The sequence below is a fragment of the Asparagus officinalis genome, chromosome 2 (assembly GCF_001876935.1).
Source record: "Asparagus officinalis chromosome 2, Aspof.V1, whole genome shotgun sequence".
Lineage (NCBI taxonomy): Eukaryota > Viridiplantae > Streptophyta > Magnoliopsida > Asparagales > Asparagaceae > Asparagus > Asparagus officinalis.
In genome coordinates this window covers 11,818,226-11,829,413 of record NC_033795.1, presented here as the reverse complement: position 1 = coordinate 11,829,413, position 11,188 = coordinate 11,818,226, and the positions used below count along the sequence as shown (strand labels likewise).

Here is an 11,188-nt window from a genome sequence, read left to right as displayed (position 1 = left end):
ACTAGGGTATCATGGATTGCGGTGCTAAATTGCGAGAGAATCCGCTATTCTCTCACAATCGTAGAGAATAGCGTGAAATAGTATTGTTTAACACTTAAAGCACTTTTAACCGCTAAACAACACTATTCTTAATAGGCTATTGGTTTTAAATCCTAACCCGTTCGCGACCTGAACCCGACACGACTTGAAGTAAAACCCTACAGCATCGCTCCCCCCTCTCTCTCGTGTTTGTCTCAAACTTGAAACCCTAGCCGCCGCCCCTTCCTCCTTTCACCTCCCCCAACGAGCTCTTCCTCCGGCGAGCATCAAATCCTAATTGACGTCTTCAAGCTCCTCTTCCTCCAGTCCACTAAATCTACTGAGCTCAGAAGCCTCCTCCCCCACTGTCAGGAGCATAGACCTAGCCTCCACCACCATCTTAGAATCTTTCTCCACCGTCTCTATAAATTATCAACAGGTACGCTTTTTTATTCTTTACAGGACTTTGTTAATATAATGCAATTGTTACACATCTATTTCATGTTTAGGATCTCTATAAATCATCAAATATGCATTTGTATAAATTTTAGATTTTTTATAATTTTTTTATTTTTAGAATATTTAAATATGTTTAAATTGGACAGCTATTTGAGTATACGCTATTTGTTATTATTTTGCCACTATAGGCACAAATAACATGTCTCGCTGCTACATGACACTATCCGCTATCGATAACCTTGACTTTTTAAGAGAAAGAATTAATGAAGGATTTAATAGCAATTTCAATGATTTGATGGTTAAAATAGAGAAACTATAGGTATTAAGATGGAGTGATGAATCGTTACCTCTCTAGAGTGATAATATTTGTATCTCTAGATTGGAGACTAAGCCCAGTTAAGATGTCATTTTTTTAAAGGTCGTGATGTGTGTTTAAGTGTTTTCTTTAAGAGTGATAGGCTTTCTATCTAAAAGTTGCATTCATCCATCCTTTTCATTATGTGTCGGTATTAATTAGGATCACATCGAAAACTTAAAAACTCATCAGTAAAATAGAAAAACTAAAAGACCTATTTGGACTTAATTAATAACATAAACAAGCTTAAAGTATCTTAGAAAACTTAATGTTTTCATACAGTCCAGGCCAACCCCTAACATTTTGGTAATAACTTTTTATAGCGAAATCCAATGCAAGCACCACTAGTTTTAACTAAATATAGACTCGTAAATATTTCAAAGGCTTCAAATGGCCTATTGAGATCTTCTAGGAAAAAATGTGACTTAAACAACAAAGGTTATGCATTTTGTCCAAATAATCTGAAAATGGCGTTTGGTCTTATCTGTCATCTTTCCGCAAAAAGTTTGTAAGCTTTTCCCCATTAGTTGTGATTAATTAAACCTCCCTCTACCCCCCCCCCCCCCCCCCCCCCCCAAAAAAAAAAAAAAAAAAAAAACCTTCCTCTTCTTCTTCCTTGTATCCTATAATCTTGTTCTATCTACTTTCTTCCAACTTTGTATGTGGCTCCGCCATTGCTTAAAAGAATGTTTCCAAGTCTATACATAAATTAATGATCTAATGAAAAAAGATGGACTTGAATTTGATTTAAACTTGAAGTATTGTGCTTTCCTTTGCTCTATACTTATTTGGTGACTTCCATCGAGTTTGAAGGTTATTTTTATCTCTAAGATGAGATCCTCAGAGTGGTGAATCGTCATCCCTCTAGAGTGATAATATTTGTATCTCCAGAGTGGCGGCTAAGCCTAGTTGAAATGTTATTTTTTTCAAAGGTCGTGATGTCTGTTTTAGTGTTTTCTTTAAGAGTGATAGGCTTTCTATCTAAAATTTGCATTCATCCATCCTTTTATTATGCGTCGGTATTAATTAGGATCACATTGAAAACTTAAAAACTCATCAGTAAAATAGAAAAACTAAAAGACCTATTTGGACTTAATTAATAACATAAACAAGCTTGAAGTATCTTAGAAAACTTAATGTTTTCATACAGTCCAGGCCAACCCCTAATATTTTGGTAATAACTTTTTGTAGCGAAATCCGATGCAAGCACCACTAGTTTTAACTAAAAATAGACTCGTAAATATTTCAAAGGTTTCAAATGAAGAGTCAACTGAGATCTTCTAGGAAAAAAATATGACTTAAACAATGAAGGTTTTGCATTTTGTCCAAATAATCTGAAAATGGCATTTGGTCTTTTCCGTCATCTTTCCGCAAAAAAAAAATTTGTAATTTTTTCCCCTTTAGTTGTGATTAATTAAAACTCCCTCTCTCCCCCCCCCCCCCCCCACCCAAAAAAAAAAAATCCTCTTCTTCTTCCTCGTATCCTATAATCTTGTCCTATCTACTTTCTCCCATATGTCGATGCTCTCTTAATTACTTCATGCATACCAAGAATCCAGCACAACTACTTGCAAGAAACCCTTAGGGAGATCATTAAGGGTAAGAAATTTGTTGCAGCACATATGCCACAAAGAGAAAACGTTCATTAAGTTCCTGCCCCAATCTACTCATCCGAAAGATCAAATTTAAAAAAGTAATTTTGATGAGTTATTTCTACGATTAGTTTCAAATTTGAATGTATCTTTAAAAAAATGGTTTTTAAACACAGCATAAACTACATCTTCCTATTTGAAAAGGATCACAAAGTACCAATGAGAACATATGCCACAAAGAGAAATTTGTTGCAGCACATATGCCACAAAGAGAAAACGTTCATTAAGTTCCTGCCCCAATCTACTCATCCGAAAGATCAAATTTAAAAAAGTAAATTTGATGAGTTATTTCTACGATTAGTTTCAAATTTGAATGTATCTTTAAAAAAATGGTTTTTAAACACAGCATAAACTACATCTTCCTATTTGAAAAGGATCACAAAGTACCAATGAGAACAAAATTAGACAGCTCCTACTCGAGCATCAAATCTACACATACGAGCCAATGAACCAACAACCTATTATATTAACAAATGATATATCCTACCAAACGACAGTAATTGATGTCTGCTAAAATCATGTTTACAGTCCCAATTGATGTCTGCTAATGACATTCTTCTAGACTGCGTTTTGACAAATATTTGGCACAAATATTTTCTAAAATTTCCATTTAATTTCCCAATTTACATTATCAATTTCACAGTCACACATACCAGACTTTTTAATTCATAATTGAATTAAAAATTGGAATAAAGGAATCAAACCAAATCCAAACATGATAATGAAAACAGGGGCAGAACAAGGCCTCACCTCAAGCACATCAATCGATTTTGAAACACCAGCTTTCACCAACCACCGCATCAAATCCTTTTCATACATCATCTCCATCGTCTCCCTAAACGCCCCCAAATCCTCCACATCCTCCACCACAATCTCATCCTTCTTCCTCGATCCCATCACCATCCCCTTGAAGAACAAGCTACTCTCACACAAAACCCTAGAATCCAGCTCAAGCACCAAAAACCTCCCATCTCTCCCCTTCAACCTCACCCTCAGATCCAAACACCCGCCCTCGCCCCTCGTCCCCGGCTCCTCCCTCTCCTCCGCGGTGGATCTGACACTTCAGCTACCGATTCCAGGCGGCGATAGAGGATCCGACGGGATTCCTTGATCTCCGGCAGCGGAGCAAGCGCGGATCGGAGTCGATGGAGAGAGCGGCGGGGACAGATTCGTCGGGATCGATGATCCCTAATAGCTTGCTGCTAGGAGACGGCGACGTGGAAGGATCCTGCGCCATTGTAGAGCTCTTTTGAGGGGCTTCGTTGGATTGGAGAAGGACGATCTGACGTCGGGCTTGAAGGAGGGACGGCGAAGGAAGCAGCACCAGCGGGAAGATGAGGTTTTTCCGGCGGGGAGGGCGGCGGCGGATGCGCGGTGGAGGCGGCCGCGAGGTCGCGCCATTGGAGAGAGTCGTAGGTTAGGGTTTCTGCATTGAGGAGATCGGAGGTAAGAGACGATTTGCTTCGGTTTAAGGGACGAGTAGTTGGGGGGTTTTGGATTCTGGCTTGAGATTTCGGCTTTCTCTATCTAAAGTACTTTATTTTTCTCTCTTTTTATGGGGAGAGAGAGAGAGAGAGAGGCAGTGTGCGTTAATAATTGCGATCACGGAGGTCAATGTGGGGATATTGCGGGTGATGGGCGCGCGCGGCAAAAGGGGCAGTTGGCGATTTATTTTGTTGGGTTTTTTCGAAATTAGCCCCCATCATCTTTCAATGTTTGAATCTCTCCCCCCAAAATCTTTCGATGTTTGAATTTCTCCCCCAAGATCAATCACGTACTAGATAGGTGGACTAGTTTGGAATAATTTCAAAATATGAAGCTTGGAGGACTAATTCAAAACACTTAAAGATTTTTGAGGTGCTAGTTTCATAATATTGAAAGACTTGAGGGACTAAGCAGAATATTAATATTAGAGGGCTAATACCAAACTGTAATTTTTATGGATTTTAATCTATTTTTAAGAATAGAATGTTTGGTAAATTAGTGGAATATAAGTCATTATTGCTGTCTAAATGACAAAAAAAACTTTTCATAATATTGGAGAGAGATAAATAGTATTTGAATTTTTTTCAATGACGAGGGGTATATTAGTCTTGGTCAACCCTTGTGGCTATTATTTTTGGTATTTAACTATTTACTCTTCAAAGTACTTTATTTTTAGATCTATCCCCTAAATCTAAATACTAGCTAATTTACTCCTAAATTCGTCGGAATTGAGTAAAAACTACCGTTGAATTTCGAACGGAGAATGGATAAAATGGAAAAAAAAAACTAACCACTCTCTCCCTGTAAAATAATTATTTTGCCTATTATCCGAAATCTATCGCGTTTAAATATTTAACCTTTAAATTTAATATTCAATAAGCAAATATGCAAAGCTATAGGATAAATATCTGCAAATAGAATAGATTTGTGGGTCACATAGCACAAAAAAAAAATCATAGGTAAATGCTTATTAAAACCGTCCTTTGATGCTTGGTTCAGACACAAGAGTTGAAGTGGAGACGTGGGGAGGAATCAAGGATATCCCCCCTTCACCTCCGTAATGAGAGCATCTTTAGGCCAAATTGCTATTTTATATGCACCTTAATTAATGCAGTCATCATACTTTAGCACCAACGGCTATTGTCTACGTTATTAAAGGAGTTGTTTTACATAGTTTTAATGAGATAGGGACGGGGGAGATATTAGGTTTTTCTTATGTTAATAATAAAAATGTATTATTTTACTGGAATGTTGGTCGTTCTTACTCAACCTTATAGTTTTCTATTTGATGCTCTGATATCTCAGACCTTCTAACTTCGTTTTCGCTGACTTGCTTTTGTTTGCAAAAGGAGTCGTATGGTCCACTTTTGTAATTTGAGAGAGTAAATTTAAACATGGGAGATAACAATGTGCACCAACACTTTGTCCGTCCATTAGCCTATCACTGTAAACATTTTTTTGGCCAAATTAAATTAACTTACAAGAACGATAAATTTTTTTTAGGTTTGTTGGTTTGTTGTGATTGCAGTTACATGCGATTATATATATTGCAATTTTTATTTAACTATTATTGAGAAATACAATTACATGGAACTATAGTTGCAAAAAACTTTCAGCTGCAGCTAATGATGACTTACGCACACTTGCGCTAAAATTAAAGTTACAACTTATTAGAGTTGAAAATGAAGTTTACATTTGAAAGAAAGTAAAAAGTATTTATTATTGTGCAACTATATTTATAAGTTATAAAAGGACATTAAAATTAAACCGATTAACTTCAACTATAACTGCGTTCTACTGTCATTTGCGTTGCGATATTTATCATCAAAATATTCTATGCAATTACTTCTCGTGCAAGGGCCTATCCGCAAATACCATCCGAGGAACAGGACCCACGACTGCCAAAATGTCAGCGCCTAAAAAGAAATCAGCAGCGCCACTTGGGCCCAGCACCAACGGATGTATTTTTCTTGTTTCCAACGGCACCAATAGAACTTTAACAAAGCCGGTCGTCGTGGTGAAATCAGAACCGTTCATCGGTCAAAGCTTGGCGCGGGATCGCGGTATAAAATGAGATTTTGCGGTGAGCCCGAGATAACCAATTCATGCAATTTACTATGCAGTCAGGGAGCTCAAAGCATAAAAAAAGTGGCAACGAATAAATTATCATGGTGATCACATCTATGGCATTGATATCAGTAACTTATCATATAATTCTAAGGATTTATGAATAAAATTGCTTTTTTAAATAGATAATTATTTCATAATTAAAAGACTCGTCAAAACTTCGTGTTGGTGTCAAAAGAAAATTTGATGAGGAAATTAAATGGAATTACTAGCACTTTACCATGTTTTTGCCTTAGAAATTCTCTCTTCTTTTAGGATTTTAGAGAGAGAGAGAAAGAAGATGTCAAATTTAACATCAAAAAAAGGATAAATTTTGCCTTTGAGGAGTCCGAAACTCATATTTATAGTTAGGGGTGAGCACGGTTCGGTTCGGGTCGGTTTTTACCAAAATTTGAACAACCGAACCGAACCACCTACAATTCAAAACCGAACCGAACCATTACAAATCGGTTCGGTGCGGTTCGGTTCGGTTTGTTCGGTTCTAACTTCATCAAGTATAACTTCACTTCAATTTATTTTTTATATATTATTATTACCCTATGCCAACATGTATTTGTTTTTAAACTTCACTTTAATTTATTATTCTTGCTCATGTATGTATACTGTTTTTAAGTGAAGTAACTTGTCCTTTTGGATTAAATACTAGACTCTAACGTTGTAATTTTTTAGTAACGGACTTGCTTTGTCTTTGTGTAGCAAGCTTTGAGTTTGGTCTTTGTGGAGAAAAAAAAGGAGCTGACTCATTAGAACATTGGTTATGTATGAATCAATTCCCTACAACTGCTATTCATGGTGATCGAACACAGTAATAAACCCACAAATCAAAGGCACAAATATATTCGGTTGGTTCGGTTCGGGTTGGTTTGAAAAATTGTCAACCCGACCCGAACCGCCTTACTCATAAAACCGTTTTTTTCGGGTCGGTTCGGGTCGGTTCGGTCGGTTTTTTCGGTTTGAACCGAACCGTGCTCACCCCTATTTATAGTTAAACAACGACGGCTGTAAAAGATGTCTTTTCCTAAACCAATACATAATATTAAAACTTGCTACATATGTGAAACTGAATTTAACTTGGGTGTTCAAAATTATAAGGTGCTTTGGTTTTTTTTCCTTTTTCCTATTTTATTAGTTTTGATTTTTAATTTTTCGGCTAATTAGCAATGAATTTGGTCATGATGTCAAAAATGATTATGGCCTGCAAGCTATGGTCTTTGCTCAAAACCATGTTTTTATAAGAATCTTTTTTCAGAGTAAAAAAATATCTGAATGAAGAGAAATTATTCTTTATAAAAGCATGATGTTTTATGGACTTTCTCATAGATATTGAATGTTAATACGGTTTTTCTATAGAGTGCACATGGGCACTTTATAAGAGAGGAGTGAGATAGAGAGAAATGAATAGCTTATGGGCCTCTCTGATTTGCATTAATTTCTATGCATAATTCATTTCTTCTATCTCTCTCATCTCTTATAGAATGCCCATGAGTACTCTATAGAAAAACCATAGCAATAGCACAATAATTAACACTATTTGTAATATTTAAGGAATCTATGAAGAGCTACAAAAGCAACTGTACTTTTGAGACAAGGAGCCCCATTAACAAATTAGTTTCACATTAATTTCAAGCTATGCCATATAGATCTTGCTATCTAAATAAACGGACGCCATAATATCAAAACTATATTCCCAGGGACCGTCTCTCAACTTTGTGACTTATATATCATCCCTAGCATCGGAGGATCACTGCCGTTGATTAGAAAATACTTTACTTGTTGTGCGCGGAAGCCAATTGTTGTGCTTTGATGAATCAAACCAAACGCTGAGAGAGAAGACCAAACAAACCAAAATAACGGCACAAACACATCAATTTTACGTGGTTCGGCAAGTTGTCTACATCCACGGGGTAAGAATGGGTTGGGTGTTTCACTAATAGAGAAGAAGAGTACAAACTGAGATTACAAATCACTCAAACTTACCAATTAATCTCACCAACAAAGCTCTTAATCTCTTAAAAAAAACCTAACCAATAGCTCCAGAAAAAATACATCTTTTATGTGCTCCAAATATCCCTACAACAGCTCCCCAAAACCCTAAAATATATTTAGGATTATATGTGAACACAAAACCAAATCAGAACAGGAAACCAAATACTAGGCCTGACCCGAGTGGCGGTCGACCGCACAAAGCTCGCGGTCGACCACGACTAACGACAGAACCCAGAAAACAATTACAGGGTTTGGCGGTCAACCGCACCAACGATAGAACCCAGAAACTGATTACAGCGTTTGGCAGTCGACCGCTGCGGTCAATCGCACCAAATCCAAAATAAAAAACTAAGCTCGTGCACGTATCAGTCGACCGGCCTAGCACCACGGTCGACTGAACAACACCGAACTTGATCCTTGTTTCCCACAATTCTTGTTCTTCACCAAATCCTTCACCAAATCTACAATTCTTCACCTCGGTGAAGTTTTTCAAAAACTGAGGTGCTACCAATACCAACCAAACGTCTCACTTGTTGCGTCCAGTACGAAGTGGAACAAATCCACGACAACGGACTCAATCCACAACAAGTCAAGACCCAAATGAGAATGTGCTCACTCTCCAAACATTGGTATCAACTTACCAAACCGACTGCATCATAAAATAACTGCCTATGTATCCTATTACCCAAGGAATCACGCATTCACGTAGTTTCCCAAATGGCCTCCAAAGGCTCTCAATCAACTAGAAGAGTTCTCAACTTTTCTCCAACATCATCAACAAATTTGCAATTGATAGCGCTCACAATGGCCCCAAAGTGAAACGATCCAAACACCTCCATCTGAGGTGAACCAACGGCCATATCAAAATCTGAACTATGTTTATCAGCTGCACTCGAATCAACTAACTCATCATCTGCATCCACATCAATATAATCCCCAAACTATGTCACCTCAGCTAGAATCTCAAATGATACAGTATGATCTGGAGTATGTGGAGTAATTTTCACCCAACGTGGAGTAGCATCACCCTTCACTCGCTGCGATATCCCAACGATATGATTAACACTCTCCACCCGCCGAGAGTCAAATGTGACATACCTACTCAGAACAAATCAGAAGCCAATATCTGATAATCAAACACGCCTCTGAATCCCAAATGTGCACTCGGATCAAACCTCACATCTTCAATGTGACCATATGTTGGGCGACCAAACATCAGAAGCAACCCAATATCTGAAGCATCTCCACCAGATCCAAAATCTCTAAACGCAGTAGTCGGTAACCTATGACTAAAATGACCCAAATATGTCGAAGCCTAAACACCAAAACCAATGCTCAACATCAAACGTCCATCCTCCTCCAGTAAAGAACAACCCATCAAAACTGTCTTCTCATCTCGTCGCCCCAATATTTTCTCTTCAATAAAGTGTCTCAAACTACCATGAGCTCAGTACAAATGCAGAAAAGAACTCCTACCAAAAACAAAACTTCGTGTTACCTTTCCGTCAATGCACTTCCTCTACCTGTTGTTGACTTCTAGGACTTCATACCAACGGGACTTGGTTATAATCCACAAATGCCTAGAACAGTCCCCAGCACAGGAAATCAAATATCTATTACCTTCCTATGATGCCTTCTTGGAAGGCCCCAAAATGCCTGAATGAACACCACCTAGAAGACCTCTCGCTCAGTGAATAGAAGTGTCAAACTCCACCTCAGTCTCCTTGCTCATACCAATATGCTCACAGTACTTCAATTTGCAGGTCAAGGCACCTCCCACCAATCCATGCACGGTATCAACACTCAAATATCACAGCCTGAAATCCTTCTTTCTCAGCCATCTTCCTCAAAGCACCAACAAACCAATGTAGAACAAACTGAAAGAAAATAGATCCAAACTACAAGAAAGGTAGATTTTTTATCTCCAACTAAAACCCTAACAAGAGCCTCCAAAAGATCTCACCCCCACACGACAGAAGACAAGATCCACAATAGTAAAAATCCCACCTTCATCACCAACTGAAACCCTAGACGATCTTCCAAAGCAATCTACTCCTCCATCAATTCCTAAGCATAACCAAAGCTCTGATACCACTTGTTGTGCCTAGAAGCCAATTGTTGTGCTTCGAGGAACCAAACCAAATGCTGAGAGAGAAGACCAAACAAACCAAAATAATGGTACAAACACAAACACACCAATATTACGTTGTTTGGTAAGTTGCCTACGTCCACGGGGCAAGAAGGGGATGGGGTTTTCACTAATAGAGAAGAAGAGTACAAACTGAGATTATAAATCACTCAAACTCACTAATTAATCTCACCAACAAAGCTCTTAATCTCTCAAACAAAACTCTAACCAATAGCTCCAAAAGATACCTCTTTTATGTGCTCCAAATATCCCACAACAGCTCCTAAAAACCCTAAAACGTGTTTAGGATTATATATCAACACAAAACCAAATACTGGGTCTGACCCGACTGGTGGTCGACTGTACAAAGCTCATGGTCGACTGCGATTAACGACAGAACTCAGAAAACAATTACAGGGTTTGGCGGTTGATCGGGATGGTCGACCGCACCAATGACAAAACCCATAAACTGATTATAGGGTTTGGCAGTCGACCGCACCAAATACAGAATAAAAAACTAAGCTCGTGCACGTATTCGGTCGAGCGGCCTAGCACCGCGGTCGACCGAACAACACCAAACTTGATCCATGTTTCCCAAAATTCTTGTTCTTCACCAAATCCTTCGCCAAATCTACATTAGTTTCTATAATGTTGCCTGTTTGGATAATGGAAGTATTGAAAGTTAGAAGTAGGTTACAGAACTAACTTTCAAAACTATGAAATAGGAAGTAGCGGAAATAGTATTTTTTTTGTTTGTTTTATATATTTTTAGAAGTAATGAAAGTAGAACTTCTTTGTCACGCCCCGCTTCCTAAAATACCGGTGAATCAGAACATGAATAAGCCCGCGACGTATTAGATTAAGGAGGATAAATAAAAATAAATATTTCTCCTCAACCTAATACGCTAAGCGTCAAGAAATAAATACAATGCGAACTCATAGGTCCCCGATCATAGATAGCAAGAATATAATGAATAA

At 38.0% G+C, this 11,188-nt stretch overlaps 1 protein-coding gene across 1 annotated transcript in view; it reads right to left on the bottom strand.

The window, feature by feature from the left end:
• The window catches only part of LOC109830827 (BTB/POZ domain-containing protein At2g13690), a 13,713-nt gene extending 3,790 nt beyond the window's left edge, over positions 1-9,923 (bottom strand). The window contains exons 1-6 of the mRNA XM_020398189.1: positions 9,897-9,923; positions 9,703-9,753; positions 9,258-9,397; positions 9,090-9,180; positions 8,842-9,023; positions 3,235-3,538 (exon numbers count right to left, since the gene is read on the bottom strand). Of these exons, the coding sequence (XP_020253778.1) occupies positions 3,235-3,538; positions 8,842-9,023; positions 9,090-9,180; positions 9,258-9,397; positions 9,703-9,753; positions 9,897-9,923 (795 nt within the window). The remainder of the gene's footprint in view (positions 1-3,234; positions 3,539-8,841; positions 9,024-9,089; positions 9,181-9,257; positions 9,398-9,702; positions 9,754-9,896) is intronic.